The 20,873-nt window shown below is 46.2% G+C and overlaps 4 protein-coding genes across 4 annotated transcripts; 3 read left to right on the plus strand and 1 right to left on the minus strand.

The window, feature by feature from the left end:
* Window positions 1-329: 329 nt before the first annotated feature.
* On the plus strand, window positions 330-1,318 carry DFJ58DRAFT_732422 (uncharacterized protein; the record flags this gene model as incomplete). The annotated part of the gene is made up of 6 exons (XM_041386170.1): window positions 330-404; window positions 463-549; window positions 621-662; window positions 737-941; window positions 991-1,060; window positions 1,111-1,318. The coding sequence occupies 6 exons, from the start codon at window positions 330-332 to the stop codon at window positions 1,316-1,318; spliced, it is 687 nt and encodes a 228-aa protein (XP_041239477.1).
* A 6,953-nt stretch (window positions 1,319-8,271) lies between these two features.
* DFJ58DRAFT_644564 (uncharacterized protein) lies at window positions 8,272-8,601 on the minus strand (the record flags this gene model as incomplete). Its single annotated transcript, XM_041381404.1, has 1 exon — window positions 8,272-8,601. A coding segment is annotated over one exon (330 nt), but the record flags the coding sequence as incomplete, so codon positions are not given.
* A 1,827-nt stretch (window positions 8,602-10,428) lies between these two features.
* DFJ58DRAFT_613691 (uncharacterized protein) lies at window positions 10,429-10,824 on the plus strand (the record flags this gene model as incomplete). Its single annotated transcript, XM_041380925.1, has 1 exon — window positions 10,429-10,824. A coding segment is annotated over one exon (396 nt), but the record flags the coding sequence as incomplete, so codon positions are not given.
* A 1,973-nt stretch (window positions 10,825-12,797) lies between these two features.
* On the plus strand, window positions 12,798-13,654 carry DFJ58DRAFT_732427 (uncharacterized protein; the record flags this gene model as incomplete). The annotated part of the gene is made up of 2 exons (XM_041386171.1): window positions 12,798-13,031; window positions 13,070-13,654. The coding sequence occupies 2 exons, from the start codon at window positions 12,798-12,800 to the stop codon at window positions 13,652-13,654; spliced, it is 819 nt and encodes a 272-aa protein (XP_041239480.1).
* Window positions 13,655-20,873: the final 7,219 nt, after the last annotated feature.

Raw genomic sequence — 20,873 nt, forward strand, 5'->3', positions numbered from 1 at the left:
CTGTGGGCTTTGGCATATGTGTGCGAATTCCAAAGTCGACGAGTGTTTTTACCTCTGTACGCACAGTGTTAGTACTTAGATAAGAAATACGGAAAGCAAGAGTTCTCTGGACCTATCGGATCGACTATACTTTGCTGTGTGTTGACGTGTTGCAGCGGTTTTAATCAGTGAGAGTGAGGTGTTTTGCTCTCCGCCCCATAGGTAAAGAGGTAAAGAAGTCTAAAGAAGTCTAAAGCAATTGAAATGAATGAGTGGGCAACGTTTGAGAGTTGGTTTATTTGACCAGATACCATTTGAATTAAAAATGCATCAATACCATTAGAACCGGCATGTCATGGAGCATCTTAATATGCGCACTAGATGTTTTTTTGGGTACATTGGATGTATGGGGACATGTTTTTTATGTATGAACATCGTTATCCATACGCTGATTGGCTGATCAGATTTGGCTGTGCAGAATAGTCATCTCAACGTGCCGCCGCAGTGCCTCGGGTGCAACGTGTACCTCACATAGTCCTGTCGTCCCCCTCGTCCCTCTCCCATCCCTCAGTAGGTTGTCATATTGACTGTAACGGTTGTTTTAACTTCTGACTTCTCTTCAATATTGTTGTCGGATTTAGGTGGATCGTGATGCCATCCTTTTGGGCAAGTCGAATGCGATAGTAGGTACCTACCTCCCATGAGCCTTTTCAACCATTGAGCATGCTCTACTGATTCTCACGATTTTTTCCCCCAGCAGACCATGTCGACGACCATACCGTTCATCATCAAGCATGTTTTCACTTCGCCTGTAGTCATCTTTGTCAATAGCGCGCTCTCCACAGAAAAGCCAGAGCTCACCGTCATCAATAAGAACCATCCTCGATACGACAATGCTGCGAGATCGTTGGCAGATGAGTCTGTCCTCCATGTCTACAAGGCCGTTTTCTACAATATTCCAGGTGAGTCGCTTTAAAAATGTATGCTTATTAAAATGTCACAATACTCCAGTACAAGTCAAACCCCGTCAAGAAGTCTTCTGTGTGACGCGTGGGGCTTTCATCGGTTTAGTGGCAGGCTGGTAAGCACAAATTTATTTGAGGCGCTTGTTTTATTTTATTTTTGACATAGGGAAAATGCACTTAACTGTGTTCTGGGCGTCCCTGGCGCTGTTCACTTTCGCGTTGATTCCATCGCAAGTGGGGAAGAAATTTTCAGAAATGCTATTGATCAAGGATCTATTTGTCACAACCCTTTAAACGAATTAACGCTGGGGCAGAGACTAGGACTCAAACTAAGGTTATCTAACAGAGAGAAGAGGATAGCAGGGACGTCTTAGGATTGCTAGCAATAAGCTAATACAAAAGAGGTTTGAACTGGAGAACTACTGACTACAATGAGCTACCTATATACATATATTGAAGCGGAGACTGAATCTGGATCTGAACTAACTAGCCAATCATTAAATAGAAAAGGGAATCGTACGATGTTCTAAATATAACTACACTATGATGTCATGGAACGTGTGATAGCTGTGCAAGGGTTCTGGAAGGTTCTGGAGTCACGTGACTTAATCGCTTGAGTAAGGAAGTCAAAATCAGGAACGTCGGAAATAGAAGTAGTGGGCGCTAACGGAATAGAGAAGTTGGGGTTAGGGTTTGTGAAGGTTATAGGTACAGACGCTGACTGAGCGCTAACGACGGGCGCTTGTGATGGGCGCTTAACGGGTGTCTTACGAGTGTTTAAGAAAGAATAATGGTTTGTATTTGGAATTCGTGACATTACCCCCTCTCTAGGATGAGCGTCATCGCGAATGTAGGATGGTCGGATGTTTTTCTCTCTCCACTGTTTGAACGCATCCGTATCTAGGATAGATCCAAGAATTCGTTTGGATTTAGCAGCCGTGGGATTTTTCTTATGGAAGTCTGCAATTAGAATCGGGGAGTTTTTAACATTTTCTTCTGGCTCCCATGTCGACTCTTCTATCGGATATCCTTCCCATTTTACTCGGTACTGCACTTTTCCTCGGAATTGTCGGCTATCTAGTATTTCTTCTACGACAAATTCTTCCTGATCGTCAACAATGTCTGGAGGTGGTCGGGTGGGTTGAGAATGGGGAATCATTCGAGATGCATAGTATGGAGTAAGCAATTCCACATGGAAAACCGGGTGAATCTTATAGCTCTCTGGCAATTTCAATTTATAGTTCACTTCGCCGGTCTTCTCTAGTATTTCAAAGGGCCCAAGACGACGATCTGACAGCTTTTGACTTGGACGACGTTGTTTAATGTTCTTTGCGTCTAGCCAGACCTTGTCTCCCTTTTGATACTGAGGTGCGTCTTTAACTCCTCGGTCATAGAAGCGTTTCATGCGTTCATTAACCATTTTTAGAGTATTTTCCGCATCATCTCTTGCTTCTCTCATCTGATCTGCTCTCTCGTCGGCGGCGGGAATAAGGGAAATAGAGTTCGGAGATACTGTGAATTCGGGATTATATCCGTAGAGGACTTTGAACGGGCTGTGACCGGTTACTGTGACTGCATTGTTGTGTGAAAACTCTGCTATTGGCAGCCAAGATACCCAATCGTTCTGTCTGTACGAGGCAAACATGCGCAAGTACTGTTCAACTTCTTGATTTACACGTTCTGTTTGTCCGTCTGTTCTGGGATGATAGGAGGTCGAAGCAGACCATTTGGTTCCTAATCTTTTCGATACTTGTCCCATAAACTTCGAAATGAACTGCGTTCCTCTATCCGAAATCACTTTCTTTGGTGTACCATGATGTTTCCATACGTTCTTTAGAAATAGCTCGGCAATTCCTTTCGAGTCTACATCTTTGGTGGTGGGAATGAAATGTGATTGTTTCGAAAATCGATCAACGACAACGAATATACTGTCACATCCTTCACTCTTCGGCAAGTCCACTATCAGGTCGCATGAGATCGTTTGCCAAGGTCCTTCTGGGACTTCATTTGGCTGTAAAGGTCCCGTTGGTCTACTGGGGAACACTTTCGTTTGTTTGCATCGATCGCAACCGTCTACGTAATCATGGACATACTTCGTCATTGAAGGCCACCAATAGTTTCTGGAAATCAATTCTAAGGTTTTGGCACGTCCAGGGTGTCCAGCCGGTGGAGAGTCGTGAAACAACTCCAATATCTCTCGGCGGATCTCTTTATCGTTTGGAACATATACCAATCCTCGGAATAACACCAATCCGTCCTCAACATTCCATTCTTCGATTCCTCTGCGCAATTGTACCGGTGCTACTTTTAGCGTTTCTAGCGCTTTCATTACTTCGGGCTCTCGTTCTGTGCTCTTCCTTATCTTTTTCATGAGCGAACTTTCTCCTTCTATGAGAACTTGGCCTCGTTTAGCAGCTTTGATCTTGAAAAATTCCGGTTTTTAACAAAATGCGGTCAGAATTATCGTTTTCTACCCCCCCTCTGTGGTCTTCTCTCCGAGATAGACGGTCGGCTTTGTCATTGACTACACCAGGCTTATGTTGGAGCGTAAATTCATACTCCGCCAGGAACAAACTCCATCTGGCTTGCCTTCTTGTCAACTTCTGACTCGTCATAAAATACTCGAGATTTTTGTGATCCGTCCAGATCTCCACATGTTGGGGTTTTCCCTGCACATAGTGCCTCCACTCTTCCAACGCACGAATGATTGCTAGTAACTCTTTGTCATGGATGTCATAATTTCTTTCTGCATCGTTCATTGACTTTGAGTAATAAGCCACTGGGTGCCATAGGCCATCTTCCATCAGTTGAGATAGAACTGCTCCTGTTGCATAATCGGAAGCATCGGTTTCTATTTTCATTTTCTTCTCAACATCTGGCATTACTAGGACGGGAGCTTCTGTAAAACGCTTCTTTAATTCATCGAAGGCGTTTTGCTGTCTCTCTGTCCAATCCCATTTGGCATCTTTTCTCAGCAAATCATTCATTGGTCTGGCGATGTCTGAGAACCCAAGTATAAATCTTCGATAGAAGTTGGCAAAACCCATGAATGCTTGTATTTCTTTTACGCATTTGGGAACAGGCCATTTCAATACTCCTTCTACCTTGACGGGGTCCATAGATACACTGCCTTTTTCCACAATCAACCCAAGGAACTCGACTTTAGACTGCTCGAAGCTACATTTCTCAGGCTTCAAGAACAGGTCGTTCTCCTTTAATCGTTTGAGTACTTCTCGCACGACTTTCTGGTGTTGCTCTCTACTTCCATTCGTAAAGACCAAGATGTCATCGATATAAACGACCACTGTTTTGCCGTCTATTAAATCTCTGAATATCTCATTCATCATGGTCTGGAAAGTTGCTGGAGAGTTTGTCAACCCAAAATACATTACGGTTGGTTCGTGGTGACCAAAAGGCGTTTTGAAAGCTGCCTTCCATTCGTCTCCTTCTTTCATCCGAATATTGTTATACCCCCATCGTACATCCATCTTGGAGTACATCGTGGCACCAGTAAGGGCATCAATCAGGTCTTGAGATCTCGGTAGCGGATACGCATTTTTAACCGTCTTCTCATTAAGCCTTCTATAGTCCATTACAGGTCTAAGTTTGCCATCCTTTTTGGCCACAAAGAAGAAAGGTGCTGCAACTGGAGATTGTGAATCTCTAATACGTCCTAGTGCAGTCTCGGCTTTCAACCAATCTTTCAAAGTGTCCATTTCCTTTGGTGACAAGGGGTAAGGTTTCGCGTTCGGAGGAAGATCATTGTCATCCTTAAGATCCACAGCATGATCCCATTTCTTTCTTTCAGGGAATCGCTTAGACTCTTCTTCTGAGAACACTCCCAGGTAATCGTGAAGCCAGTCTGGAACCATCTCTTCAACAGACTTCTTCTTTTTCGTAGCTTCTTCTGCTACCTTCTGTTCCGTGGCAACCGAGGCTTTATATCTAATCCATCTTTCAGGACTATCTTCGTCTTCCACCTCTTCACAGGTTGCCTTCTTCATCTCCATGTCTTCATCGTCATCCTCTTCTGTGGGAATCAGATCCGGAATCACATCTACTTGTTTTTGTGCTTTTCTGTTTTCTTTATTTTTTTGTCTTTGTTCTTTTTTCGTAATACATTTAAGCGGACACCGGGATAACGAAAACTGTCCTGCATTCCAGTCTATTTCTGGATTATGATATCTTAACCAGTCAATGCCGATAATAACATCATCGTTTCCTAAGTCTGTAATCATGAAGGCTGCTTTGTCTTCTACATGATCACCGATCTTTAGACTTAGTTCGGCAAAATGAGTCATTGATCCAGCGGCATTTAAAGAACCATCTATGTTCTTTACCGGAATAGGCCTTAATAATTTACGGCATATTACATCGTTCTTCTTCACAAACTTCTCATTGATAAATAATGTTGATGCACCGCAGTCCACAAGTGCTTTCACGTCTGCTTGTCGATTCTTTCCTTTCAGGGTAATCGGAATGTAAAAATGCTCTGATTTCGATCGCAAATATACTTCTGTTACATCCGAGAACGTAGATAGGATAGAGAAACGATTGTTCGGGTCCAAGTCCGCAGACTCTAACTCAGACCTCTCTAAAAACCCTTATCTCCTTTGGCTTTGACATAGTCCTTAAACCATTGGGGCATCGAATCTTCCTTTGGCACTTCAGTAGCCTTCACTTGCGCTTTGGGAGCGCCCTTGCAGTTTCTCGCCATATGGCCTTCTTCGCCGCAGCGGTAGCAGTTGAAAGAACCAGTCTTTCCTTGAGGTTTGGGAGCTCCTCTCTGCTTGTTGGCGTCGACGTCCATAGCGTTACTGTCTCTGGGACCAGCCCTTGGTTCGAAGTTTCTCGCGGCCCTGTTAGGGGTCCAGAAAGAAGTCTTCTTCTTCTCCGCGTCTAACTCCTCGAAGTTTCGTCCTATTTGGATCGCATGCTCTATCAGTTTTTGCATGTTGTCCTTATCTTTGTAGGATATATGAGCGAGTTGTAACTTGACGCGATCTTGCAATCCTGCCCTATATTTCTGGCGTAGATCGTAGTCGGAGAATCTGGTGTGTGCGGCTTTTTGTTTGAAAGTAGCCGTGTACTCTGGGACGGAAGAGGATCCTTGTCTTAGGGAATCCAATTCTCGAACTGCCTTGCCTTCAAGGTCTTCTTGTGCCCACATGGCGGTGAAGTCTTCATCCAACTTCTTCATGGTGAGGGTTCCATCAGCGTGCTCTTCAATGTAGGACTGCGCCCATTTAGCAGCAGATCCTTTCATGAACGAAAGCATAACTGATATTCTCTGCCTTTCCGTGATGCTGGGCCATTGCGTCATATAGAGCGCTATCTGGGTTGCCCACATCTTGGCATCGATGGAATCTTTGTCTCCCGTGAATTCCGTGGGTTTAGCCATCTTGATTGAGGCTGTGGTGGAAGCGGCGGATGATCCGAGGGATGGAGAAGCGGTGAGTTTGTCGATCTCGGCCTGCTGCATCTGAATTCGTAGAGCTAGATCTTCGTTTCTTGTTGATAGCTCGTCATTCTTGTTTTGCAGTGCCGTGACTTGACTTTGCCACAGTGCATTGTTTGCGGCGATCTGTTCTTGTACGTATTGTACAAACTCCTCGCTGCTACTCGGCATTCTTGGTGCGGTTGGTTCAGACATAGTACCAGTTGTTTTCTGGAACCCGATTTACTGATGTCTGTGAAGAGCTAGTCGTAACGGCTCTTCCGGAAGGGAAAGATGATGAAAAGGGAAGATGGAAAAGGATACGTAATCTGGAAAACTGAAGCGGTCCCCGATATCTGATCGGATCTACCTCGTACTTCAGGGTCAAAGGGTCCTGGTAAAACCCAACTGACTCTTCCCTAGATACTGACTAAAAGAGATGTGTACGTAACAACTATACTCGCCAAGTGGGAAAACTAGAACGCCAGGGTGCTCTTCCAGCCGAAGCTTACAAGCGACCGAGTCTGGACTAGGAAATTCCGCTAAATACTCGGGTAGAGTAGCCTACGTATCGTACGAAGAAAAGGTGATAGGTAAAAGGAAATTATAGTAACGTTGAGCAGGCAGGGTCTTGGGCCAGCACTCAAAGTTGCAGTGACACGCCTAATGTCGTGAACACCTCCGTATACTGGCGGCTGCAATGTAAGGCAGGGCCTGGTATAGGACTACTAACTACGAAACGGATAGGTATGAATGCGCTCAAGCGAGCAAAGGGGAGAGTGATGAAATCAAGGGTTCACAGCTGTTAAGCCGGGCAATATGAAACGTGTAACGGTTCTGATTTAATCGAGGATCGCGGATAATCGCAAGATGCTCAGATTAAAGAGAAAAGGTATGCAAGCGGTGGTGCGTAGAGTCGGAGTCCCCTATAGTTCAAACCTAATGTCACAACCCTTTAAACGAATTAACGCTGGGGCAGAGACTAGGACTCAAACTAAGGTTATCTAACAGAGAGAAGAGGATAGCAGGGACGTCTTAGGATTGCTAGCAGTAAGCTAATACAAAAGAGGTTTGAACTGAAGAACTACTGACTACAATGAGCTACCTATATACATATATTGAAGCGGAGACTGAATCTGGATCTGAACTAACTAGCCAATCATTAAATAGAAAAGGGAATCGTACGATGTTCTAAATATAACTACACTATGATGTCATGGAACGTGTGATAGCTGTGCAAGGGTTCTGGAAGGTTCTGGAGTCACGTGACTTAATCGCTTGAGTAAGGAAGTCAAAATCAGGAACGTCGGAAATAGAAGTAGTGGGCGCTAACGGAATAGAGAAGTTGGGGTTAGGGTTTGTGAAGGTTATAGGTACAGACGCTGACTGAGCGCTAACGACGGGCGCTTGTGATGGGCGCTTAACGGGTGTCTTACGAGTGTTTAAGAAAGAATAATGGTTTGTATTTGGAATTCGTGACACTATTGAAATGGTGGAACCCTGGGCGACCCCAGACTTGTATAACTAGTTGCTGCGTAGGTATTCTATGTCTTGTTTGAATTGTGCGCGAGCATGTGCAAATGAGGCTCGCGAAACGGAGGCTCCTGTAGGTCAGATTAATTTGGTGAGATGAGGGAGAAGCTCGAGAGGCTCACAGTTCACAACTGCAGGCTGCGTACTGACAAGTTCATCAACTTCTTGTTCTTCGTCCTCGGTCATAACGGCGACATCAACTTCTCGTTCTTCCTCCTCGGTGGCGCTCATAACGGTGATCTGTGGGATGAGCTGGCTGCGACTGGGTCCAATGGGGGGACGTTGAGTCGCCTTCAACTTCCAGGAGGGAGGCGCAGGTGGGAGTTCTACGAAGACTCGGAGTCTGCGCGGATTAGGTGAAGTAGAAGTATTGCCCAGACGGGTCAACCCACGCCTATCTATCCGGCCATTGGCAAACATTCGTCGGCCGTGAGTGTGTGGTGAATGTGCAGTGGGCGCTTCTCCAACGATGACAGGGGCACGTGATTTCGCGAGACTTTGGCGGGCGTCCAGTGTTGGAATAGATTTGATGGTGAGGGTGTTGTTCTTGAGGGCATCCGCAAGCTGGAAGCCCTCAAGGGCGGTGAGGTCATGTATGCCCTTGCTCCTCGTGATTGTTGGACGTCTCTCGCCGGGCATGAGAATGCCCTCGGGGTAGTTTTCGAGTATGTACCCACAATGGGCTAGAACCTTAGGCAGAGTCTTCCACAGGATGGTTCCCCCTCGTCCATCCAAAGTCCCTGTATAATATTTAGTTGTCCTTCATCTTGATTTAACCATGACTCACCGAGAAGCGCTGTGAAACCACCAGCGATGCAAGGAATGCCCTCAAGCTCCCTCCATCCCTCAGGATCCCTGACCTCTCGCTTCTCCATCCACTTATCCAACACCACCTGCTCGTCCACCTTGTAGCGCGATGACACGCGTCGGAGTATAGAGTCGAGCTGGGTGAAATCCATGAGTAAGCAATGTACGGTGAGCTTAAGAGGGAGGAGTGCGGAAGAACGAACATTGACAACACATTGATAAGATGTGTTGTGCTTCCATGAATCCATCGATAATCGACGTCGGATGAAGTAATAATCCCTGAACATCATTTCAACCCTCCGAAGCCTCTCACGGGCTGTCCCCGACTCTCAACGAAGTTTTGTCATTCCTCCCCTCCCGTCTGTCTAACCTCCTGCGCCCTCAGATGCTCCAGTGCCTCGGGTGCAACAGCGTTTTGACTTTTGACTTCTTTTATACCCTCTTGTTCCTCTCTCGTCCCACTGTAGGTCGTTGTCTTGAATGCAACGGTGTTTTGATTTTTAACTTCTCTTCTTTTGCAGTACATATGTTTTGTCGCAAATTTACTATGTGAATCCCAATGTTTGTTGAGCGCTCAGGCACTATGAAAGCCTGGGGCATCATGAGCATTTCCTGCCTCCTGCCCTCCTTGTCGTCTCACAGGTCATTTTCCTGGTAGGTTTGTGCACTAGGTTGGTATCCGTCAGCTGATAACACCTCTATCAGTGTACTCATCATCGTTTAGCGCTTCTACCTCATCTTCATTGCTGCACAGGAAACCTGGCAATGTCACGCTCTAGTCCAGAGGCCCTTGACCCTGAGTCCAAGCAATTTGGCAGTGGTCGCTATGTATCTCCTCCTGCCGTCCAGACTCCAAGTCGACTGCGCTCGTGCGTTAAACCAACAGCCCGCGATTCTGGCCTTGTCAAAAATGCGCAGGGTAGGAGGGCTAAACTGCTCACTGAATATCTGGACGAGAGTGGCGAAGTCAATACTTCAAATCAAAATCCGACGTTGAACACTGTCCAGCCTGAGACAGGACAATGGCTTGCTCCCGTCTTGCAGCAAGAGCTCCAAAGCAACTTTGCGCAAGGTAGGCAGGGCTTGTATGGTGATTTGCCACGCCGAGCTGTGTTGCGTGAATTATCACGTGAACCTCAGCGACATCCTTCAGGCCCACGTGAACTTCCTCCCCCTCCTCTCGTTCCTCAGCAACCTCACCTTAACACCACCCATCCGCAACCAGGCCCACGTGAACCTCCCCCTCCCTTCATTCCTCAGCAACCTCAGCATGACATTATCCTTCCACAACCTCCCCTTGCTACCATGCAGGAAACACGTACACCTGTGGGGTTGAACAGCGGGCAGGATCTCCACGCTGCCCCACTCAACGCTGGACCGAGTACTGATGCTCTCGGAGTGCTAGGTCTTCCTCCCATGGATGACTTCGGTGCAGGGACTTCCACTACGTTCGACGGCACACATCGTCCATTCACTGCCGATGCTACATTCGACTTCTCCTCGCTTGATGTTCCATGGGATCCTGTGGGTGGGGACTTCAGTCTACGCAATATGTATGACGGTCGCACGGATTTGCCAGAGACACGAATCATCCCTCCCACGACTGCCAAGACTCCACACCAGCCTTCCTTTGGTACTCAGCTTTCCGGAGAAGATGCTCTCCTAAGTAATGACGATGCAGGAGAATCTTCGGCTGGTGCGCTGGTTGGCTGTAGGACAGATGAGGTGAATGCACTATTGGAGGAGAATTTCAAAGCTATCAACGACATATTCAACGACCTTGCCGCAAAAACCAGCTTACCTTTGCAGCAAGTCTCTCATGCGTATCACAAGGCTCGTGGACGCATTCATTCTGGATTCAATCATTGGAACACGTACGGCCATTACTTGAAAGTGAACCGAGAGCAGGAATTGCAAAGACTTGGCAATATTGAGGTAGCTGATGCTGCTCAGATTACGCCAGCAATTCGAGCCGAATGCTACAAGGCGTTCCGAGCGGCTTTTCTGGACTCATGGCAAGAAATCCTTGAGACATTTGAGCAGGTAGAGGTGAGGTCAGTTGGACCTCAGACAGTTTCACAGCGAACGCAGGAATTCAGTAAGATTTGGAGAAAAGTCGTGACCATGGTGCGTCCAACACTTCATACATCAAAATAATGTGCTAACCTTACTTTTAGGTGGACGCCGCTGCTGCCAAACATGGCTTCGAAGCAGTCTTTATCATATGCGGAAAGGTGGTCAATCAGGACATGTCACTTGGGTATATACACGAAACGCCGGGTGCAGAAAAAGTAAGTCATTCTTCCGTTCATATACATCAAAGTCCTTACTCAACACTTTTAGTTTTGGCAAACACGCTGCCGAGCTGACGAAGACGCGATGATTGGACATTTAAAAGCTCATGTATAGTAAGTCAATGGTTTCTTTGTAGACCGCTTTGTGAATTCTTACTTGAATTTTAGCAACCTTGCATCTCTTGCGGTTGCCGAGGACATGCATCTTGAAGGCGCGCCAAGCGCAAAAGAAAATGAGCCGCCACGCAAGCGAAAATCATCGAAAGTGTCAACAGATGCTCCGGAGGCCGTGAAAGATGACCCGGATGCTCCAGAGGTGCTCGATGTCGATGACTGGCAACTTCAGGTCGACCTTCTTCCACTTATCAAGGGTGGCATCATTGCATTACTCAGTAAGTATCTATTTCTCTTGGTATGTTGCTTACCGCTTGCTCATCATTCTCAAGAGGAAGTGGGTGGGAAACTCACTGTCCGCTCAGGCAATTTCCCGTGGAAGAAGCTCCGCAGTGACCTTGATCGTCAAGGATTTGTCATTGAAGGCTATCTGGAGGACATCCTTATGCCGGGAGAGACACGCAGCACCAGTGCGAGGAGTAAGGGGATCAACGACCTTGACAAACGAGAACAGATAATCCTCGCAGAAGCCTTGAAATCGGGAACACTGGTGATCAAATGTGGGCCCTCAGGTACATATTCATGGATATATTCTTAACCTACGCTAATTTCTTATTAGGTTCAGAGGACAAAGACAAGAGCCGACCAGTCATCATTGGGGAGGCTCCTCCACCACACTCTGCTCACTTACGTGGCCGGCGGTTGCTTGCCAATGGCATTATCGATTGTGAAGGACCGTCTCGTCTCCGGCCAAGTGCAGCAACTACCAAAGTCAGGAAGCCAAACAACAGGCAGGCTGCGCCCATCGCTTCTTCCATAGTTGTCGACGACGATTCTCCCACTTCCACCATTGTTCATCAAAAAAATCTCGTCGTTTCAGTCGAGATACCTCCTGCACGCCCTTCGAAGGTAGTTAAGCCTCCAAAATCACAGGCAACGCCCGCACCTTCCAATGTAATCACTCTCGATGAATCAATGAAAGCATCATCTGGATTGGAGGAAGACGACTCAGCATATGACGACGCCCCACAAGTCGAGTCTGACTACGAGGATAGAGTGCAGTCACGCAAACGCAAAGCAAAGACGACTGGTGGCACTCGCAGACTTAAGCGTCGTGTTCTGTCCAGTGACATTGAGGTGATCGAGCCGCAGCCCAAGGGCAAGGCAAAAGATACTGCATTGCAGAAGGAGAGGGTAAGGGCACGTTATCGCGAGCTCACCTCTGAATCTGAAGAGGAACAGAAGCCAGACGAAGTCAAGGAAGGTATGCAAGCTTCATTTCTGTCACCTTTATACGACGCTTACCATCGATAACATCTTCTCATAGTTGGTATACCTTTGCGACTCCGAGATGGTCCAGCATGTTCAAAGCCGAAGCCAAAGAAGATCGTGCGTGGTTCAACTGCAGCAGCCAAACAAGTTGCTTTCTATGAAGGTGGAATGCTTCATACGCACGAATCATCTAGAGCAGCAGGAGCAGCAGAACCATTGGGAACAATGAGAGCAGCGGGACCATCAGGAGTGACGTGAGCATCGGGAGCATTGGGACCACCGGGAGCAGCGGGAGTAACGAGACCATCAGGAGCAGTGGAACCATCGGGAGCAGAAGTAGCAGTTGTCGAAGGTGGGAGGCTTCATGCGCGCGGCTTGTCAAGAGCAGCAAGACCAATGGGAGCAGCAGAGCCACGCGACCATTTACTGCCTGCCCCCTCGCCTGCCCCCTCGCCTGCCCCATCGTCTGCCCCTTCATCTCCATCGCCTCAATATCAACAACGTCCACAGTCACTGATTCCATCTTTGCACAACCAGCGAAGCCCTGCCCCCGAAACCACACCATATAATTATGGTCATGGCAGAGCTCTTCCACCGCCTTCATACGGCAACATCTTGACGTGCCGCAAGGTCGGAACTATCCTCAGGCTGATCTGCGCCGTAATCAGATTGACTACCAATGCATGAACCAAGGCCCAGGTGGCAGCAACACCGCCAGTTACAGCCACACCCAGTACACTCCTCGCAACGACATGTATCCGCACCTTGCACCCCACCATGCTAACGTTCCACACGCAGAAGCTTATGATAGTACTCGTGTGCCTGCTCATCAGCAACGTCTGGAAGATTACGATACTTGTGCACTGGTACCTTCTCAACAGCAACAATATCCAGAAATTTATGGATGTGCGCCTACTCGTGCACCTTCTGAGCAGCAGCAGCACATGGAGAATTATGGTGCTCGTGCACCCGCTCCGGGTTATGACAAGCAACAGCACATGGAGAATTATGGTGCTCGTGCACCTGCTCCGACTTACGACACTCATGTGCCTGCTCCCCAACAAGGACTTGTGGCTCACCGTGATGGCAGGGTAGCATATAACATGGACGAACGTTGGCAGCCTCACTACGGGCCCATGGCGCATCAGGCCAAGAACGTACTACAAACACCCCGCCGCTCTAGTCAGAGGATGAGCCCTTTACCTGGTCTAGTTGCATACTCATCATCACCACCCCAGTCTGAAGGTAACTAGACGTCATCTCTTGCTTCTTGGAATGCTTCATTGTATCGAGCGCTCTTGTGTGCATATATGTTCTTGATGTTTCCGTATGTCCCCATCTCACTTGTTCCTCCTTTGATCGTGTGTTCTTGATGTTCCGTATGTTTATATCTCACCCATCCTTGCTTTGATCGGTAGTACGCGACTTCCTTCGATGATAGTTTACATACGTACTTTCATATTGCGATAAATCATATGTCTTCAGTTGAATGAAATGCTTTGGATGTTCACGAAGCTCTGCTAAATATGATGCATTTAAGGTTCGCGACATATGAACATTTAGAACAAATCTTAAATAAAGAAGGTCGACTCGTCCGAATTGTTGAACGAGATGCACTTGAGGCTCGCGAAGCACCGGGTATGAGGACAATTGGAACATCAATTCAAAGCCGAGGCTTGCGAAGCAGAGGGTAACGGATAGTGAAATGAAACTATTTAAGGCCAAGAAGACCATTTACAAAAAGAGCCCCTTCAGTGACAAATCCCGTATTATACGGGTCACCCGACCTACATAATATCCCGTGTAATATGGGCCAGCGGATTATGGGCCGATGTTATGTATATACCCGATGTTGACGGGTGGGCTGGGAGGAATATTATTTCCGATGGAGACGGGTGGGCCCATCTATGCTGATGTTATATATCATCGATGATAGCAGATGGGCTGGGAGAAATATTATTATGGAGATGGGTGGGCCCATGTGGGTAATATGTAGAGTAGGATTGACATATATTATAGACCTGAGGAGAGATGTATAGCAAATAGTATTATATAGACGTGTGGGCCGACGTATCAGTATTATTTTGTAGACGGATGGGCCGAGGGAGCGGTGAAATATTTATTAGATAGACGGGTGGGCCGATGTAGGGAAATATTAGATAGATGGGTGAGCCAAGGGTGGGGGTGAATTATTTATTACATAGACAGGTGGGCCGATGTGGGGTAATATTAGATAGACGGGTGGGCCGAGGGTGAGGTGAATTATTTATTACATAGACAGGTGGGCCGACGTGGGGTCATATTAGATAGACGGGTGGGCCGAAGTGCAGAATTTTACATAGACGGGTGGGCCGACATCGGGTAATATCAAGTACCAAGTACTAAAACCCAAAACCCAAAACCCAAAACCTGAAACCTGAAACCCGAGCCCTGAACACCCAGACTCGGGACTCAAGAGACTCAAAACTCAAAATTCAAAACCCAACTGGAAAGTCATACATTTTTACGAGTTAAGAAAATTCAAATTGAAGATGATATACATTTTTGTCATCTGGAAATACCGAGTACCGAGTACCGAGACCTGATACCCAAGACCCGAGATTCGGCACTCGGTAGTCAGTGAAATGAGTACAGAAATACATAAGATACTACACATTAGTGTCAAATTTTGACTTGTGAATCACAAGTCTCGAGTCTCGAGACTCGAATCACCGACTACTGACTACCAAGTACCAAGTACTGAGTGCTGAGTGCCGAGTGCCGAGTGCCGAGTGCCGAGTGCCCTGAGGCTTCCGGGTATTAAAACACAGATAGCCCTTGCTCTCAGGGGGTCATCAGAATTTAGATCACCTCAAACGGATGTGATTTGGGTGAGATATGAGCAAAATACTATATACCGGGTGAATTTCAGTATTGGAAGTTTGATGCTTTCGATGTTTTTGATGTCGGGTCTTGATGCTTTCGGGCATTAACATGTAGATAGCCCTCGATCTCAGGGGTGTGGCAAAATTTAGATTGTCTGAAACAGATATAATTTGAGTGAGATATATGCAAAATACCACACACTGACTACCGAGGGCTGAGTACCAAGTGCCGAGTGCTGAGTTCCGAGTTCCGAGTTCCGAGTGCCGAGTGCCAAGTACCCCGATGCTCTCGGGTATTAACACCCAGATAGCCCACGCTCTCAGGTGCCTGTCAGAATTTAGATCATCTCAAACGGATGTGATTTGAGTGAGATATGAGCAAAATACTATATACCAGTTGAATTTTGGCATCAGAAGTTCGATGCTTTCGATGTTTTTGATGTCTGGTCTTGATGCTTTCGAGCATTAATATGTAGATAGCCCTTGATCTCAGGGGTGTGGCAGAACTCACATTGTCTCAAACAGATATAATTTGAGTGAGATATTTGCAAAAAACTATGTATTTACTGACTACTGAGTGCTGAGTGCCGAGTTCTGAGTTCTGAGTTCCGAGTGCCAAGTGCCGAGTGCCCCGATGCTTTCGGGTATTGACACCCAGATCACCCTCACTCTCAAGGGCCTGTCAGAATTTCGATCATCTCAAACGGATGTGATTTGAGCGAGATATGAACAAAATACTATATACCGGGTGAATTTTGGCATCAGAAGTTCAATGCTTTCGATGTTTTTGATGTCGGGTCTCAATGCTTTTGGGTATTGACATGTAGATAGCCCTCGATCTCAGGGGTGTGGTAAAATTCAGATTGTCTGAAACAGATATAATTTGAGTGAGATATATGCAAAATCCCATATACTGACTACCAAGTGCCGAGTGCCAAGTGCCTTCCGAGTGCTGAGTGTCCCGATGCTTTCGGGCATTACCACCCAGATAGCCCTTGCTCTCAGGGGTCCATCAGAATTTTGATTATCTCAAACAGATGTGATTTGAGTGAGATAGGAGCAAAATACTATATATCAGGTGAATTTCAGCATTGGAAGTTCAATGCTTTCAATGATTTTGATGTCGGGCCTCAATGCTTTCAGGCATTGATATGCAGATAGCCTTCACTCTCAGGGGTCCTTCAGAATTTGGATCATATTTTTGCATCAGGAGTTTGATGCTTTCAATGATTTCAATGTGAGGCCTAGATGACTGTGTTCATTGACATGTGGATAGCCCTTAATGTCAGGAGTTCACAGAATTCATATGGCCTCACATGGACATATGAGGTAATGTAGGACATTCTCAACACATCAGGAGACACATAAATACACATCATAAGGCACTACATCATGTCTTCAATAGTCATACCTATGTGTAGTATGATAGTGTGATCTTTAATATACTGTTCAGGCTGACACTCATCAAGTATCACAGGTCTATTGTACAGACTTAGAATAAAATACAGTAGTCCTAACTCGATAGTCATTACACGATAGTCTTCACTTGATAGTCTAATATGATTGTTGATTACTACATAATACATAAGCTGTGAGGGTTAGGATTATTATGGAAGATATGACAGTCATGGTTATTAAGAAAGCTTATATTATGCCTAGCAAGTTAAGACTATTGAGTTAAGACAATCGTATCCTTAGTCTAGTAAGCACTGTCAAAGCTTGTGACCTTCTGGTAACCGTGTGGCAAAATCATATTTTGCTGATGTATATATCTTGTGATTGTAACTTTCTTGCACCAGTGCACAGTGATTGCCTTGAATTTCGAGTTTTTTTGTATTTAGAGATACATACCACTGACAGATACTGTTTCAGGGACTGGAACAGTACACTGGAAGCCAATCTATCATATTATACATAGGTGTGATCATAGCAAACCTGATGCAGTCCCTGATGATGTGTTTTTATGTTTCTCCTGATGTTTTAGAATTTTTCCCACACAAGGCTGACAACAAAAACATTGAACCTGTGAAGCTCAGACACACCCAATAAATTGTATTTTGCTCATATCTCCCTCAAATCATGTCTGTTTGAGGCAAAATATGATCCCCAACACCCCTTCGATAGTATATGCAATATATAAGGATACTAGGACAACAGGATTTATTCCTGTTGTGCTATGTGCTTACCCTTGGTGCAAGGCCTGACATCAAAATCACCTGATATATAATATTTTGCTCATATCTCACTCAAGTCTTATCCGTGTGAGACGATCTGAATTGTGACAGGCCCCTGAGATCAAGTTCTATCTGCTTGTGAATGCCTGAATGCATTGAGGCTAGACATTGCAAACATGGAAAGCATTGACCTTACAATGCTGAAATACACACAGTATATGGGATTTTGCTCATATCTCACTCAACTCTTATCCATTTGGGATGGGCTAAATTCTGCCAGACCCGTGAGATCTAGGGCTATCTGCATGTCAATGCCTGAAGGCATCGAGGCTTGATATCAATAACATCAAAAGCATCAAACTTCTGATGGTGAAATTCACTTGGTATATAGTATTTTGCTCATATCTCACTCAAATCACATCCGTTTAAGATGATCTAAATTCTGATGGGCCCCTGAGAGCGTGGGCTATCTGGATGTTAATACCCGAAGGCCTCGGGGCACTCGGCACTCGGAACTCGGCACTCGGAACTCGGCACTTGGCACTCGGAACTCGGAACTCAAAACTCAGCACTCAGCACTCGGTAGTCAGTATATACATAGTATGGTGCAAATATCTCACTCAAATTATATCTGTTTGAGACAATGTGAATTCTGCCACACCCCTGAGATTGAGGGCTATCTACATGTTCATGCCTGAAAGCATCAAGACCCGACATCAATAACATCGAAAGCATCGAACTTCTGATGCCAACATTCACCCGGCATATAGTATTCTGTTCATATCTCACTCAAATCACATCCGTTTGAGATGATCTCAATTCTGACGGGTCCCTGAGAGCGAGGGCTATCTGGGTGTTAATACCCGAAAGCATCAGGGCACTCGGAACTCGGAACTCGGAACTTGGCACTTGGCACTCAGCACACAGCAGACAGCTTGATTGCAACACTGAAGGCACTGAGGTGGATGAGGGAACACCTCCTGACAGTGATTGAATGCCTGAACGCATCAGGGCACTCAGCACTCGGCACTCGGCACTCGGCACTCGGCACTCGGCACTCGGAACTCAGAACTCAGAACTCAGCACTTGGCACTCAACACTCGGGACTCATTCACCCTGTATCTTGGATTGTGCATATATCTCACTCAAATCATATCTATTTCAGACTATCTAAATTCTGATGAATCCCTGAGATCTAGGGCTATCTGCATGTCAATGCCCGAAAGCATCAAGAGCCGACATTAAAAACATCGAAAGCATCGAACTTCTGATGCCAAAATTCACCCGGTATATAGCATTTTATTCATATCTCACTCAAATCACATCCGTTTGAGATGATCTAAATTCTGACGGGTCCCTGAGAGCGTGGGCTATCTGGGTGTTAATACCCGAAAGCATCGGGGTACTTGGCACTCGGAACTCGGAACTCGGCACTCAGCACTCGGCACTTGGTACTCAGCCCTCGGTAGTCAGTGTGTGGTATTCATTTGGCACTCAGAACTCGGCACTCAGCACTCGGTAGTCAGTATATACATAGTATTTTGCAAATATCTCACTCAAATTATATCCATTTGAGACAATGTGAATTCTGCCACACCCCTGAGATCAAGGGCTATCTACATGTTAATGCCCAAAAGCATCAAGACCCGACATCAAAAACATCGAAAGCATCGAACTTCTGATGCTGAAATTCACCCGGTATATAGTATTTTATTCATATCTCACTCAAATCACATCCGTTTGAGATGATCTAAATTCTGACGGGTCCCTGAGAGCGAGGGCTATCTGGGTGTTAATGCCCGAAAGCATCGGGTCACTCGGCACTCGGCACTCGGAACTCGGAACTCGGTTCTTGGCACTTGGCACTTGGTACTTAGCACTTGGTAGTCAGTGTGTGGTAGTATTATATTCATATCTCACTCAAATCACATCCGTTTGAGATGATCTAAATTCTGACGGGTCCCTGAGAGCGAGGGCTATCTGGATGGTAATACCCGAAAGCATCGGGGCACTCGGCACTCGGAACTCGGCACTCAGCACTCGGTAGTCAGTATATACATAGTATTTTGCAAATATCTCACTCAAATTATATCCGTTTGAGATGATCTAAATTCTGACGGGTCCCTGAGAGCGAGGGCTATCTGGGTGTTAATACCCGAAAGCATCGGGGCACTCGGCACTCGGAACTCGGCACTCAGCACTCGGTAGTCAGTATATACATAGTATTTTGCAAATATCTCACTCAAATTATATCCATTTGAGACAATGTGAATTCCGCCACACCCCTGAGATCAAGGGCTATCTACATGTTAATGCCCGAAAGCATCAAGACCCGACATCAAAAACATCGAAAGCATCGAACTTCTGATGCCAAAATTCACCCGGTATATAGTATTTTGTTCATATCTCACTCAAATCTCATCCGTTTGAGATGATCTACAGTCTGACAGGTCCCTGAGAGCGAGGGCTATCTGGGTGTCAATACCCGAAAGCATCGGGGCACTCGGAACTCGGAACTCGGCACTTGGAACTCGGCACTTGGAACTCGGCACTTGGCACTCGGAACTATCTAAATTCTGACAGGCCCCTGAGAGCGAGGGCTATCTGGGTGTTAATGCCCGAAAGCATCGGGGCACTCGGCACTCGGCACTCAGCACTCGGCACTCGGCACTCAGAACTTGGTTCTCGGCACTTGGCACTTGGCACTCAGCACTCGGTAGTCAGTGTGTGGTATTTTGCATATATCTCACTCAAATTATATCTGTTTCAGACAATCTAAATTTGCCACACCCCTGAGATTGAGGGCTATCTACATGTTACTGCCCGAAAGCATCGAGACCCGACATCAAAAACATCGAAAGCATCAAACTTCCAATGCTGAAATTCACCCGATATGTAGTATTTTGCTCATATCTCACTCAAATCACATTTGTTTGAGATGATCTAAATTCTGACGGGCCCCTGAGAGCGAGGGCTATCTGGGTGTTAATACCCGAAAGCATTGGGGCACTTGGCACTCGGAACTCGGAACTCGGAACTCGGAACTTGGAACTCGGAACTCAGAACTCAGCACTCGGCACTCAGCACTTGGGACTCGGCACTCAGCACTTGGGACACATTAAATCACATCTGTTTGAGATGATCTAAATTCTGATGGGCCCCTGAGAGCATGGGCTATCTGGGTGTTAATGCCTGAAAGCATCGGGGCACTCTGCACTTGGCACTTCGGCACTTGGTACTCAGCACTCAGTAGTCAATATATTGTATTTTGCATATATCTCACTCAAATTATATCCATTTCAGACAATCTGAATTCTCCCACACCCCTGAGATTGAGGGCTATCTTCATGTCAATGCCCGAAAGCATCGAACTTCTGATGCCAAAATTCACCCGGTATATAGTATTTTGCTCATATCTCACTCAAATCACATCC

The sequence above is a fragment of the Suillus subalutaceus genome (genome assembly GCF_016647625.1).
Source record: "Suillus subalutaceus strain FC151 chromosome Unknown DFJ58scaffold_125, whole genome shotgun sequence".
NCBI classification, from domain to species: Eukaryota; Fungi; Basidiomycota; class Agaricomycetes; order Boletales; family Suillaceae; genus Suillus; species Suillus subalutaceus.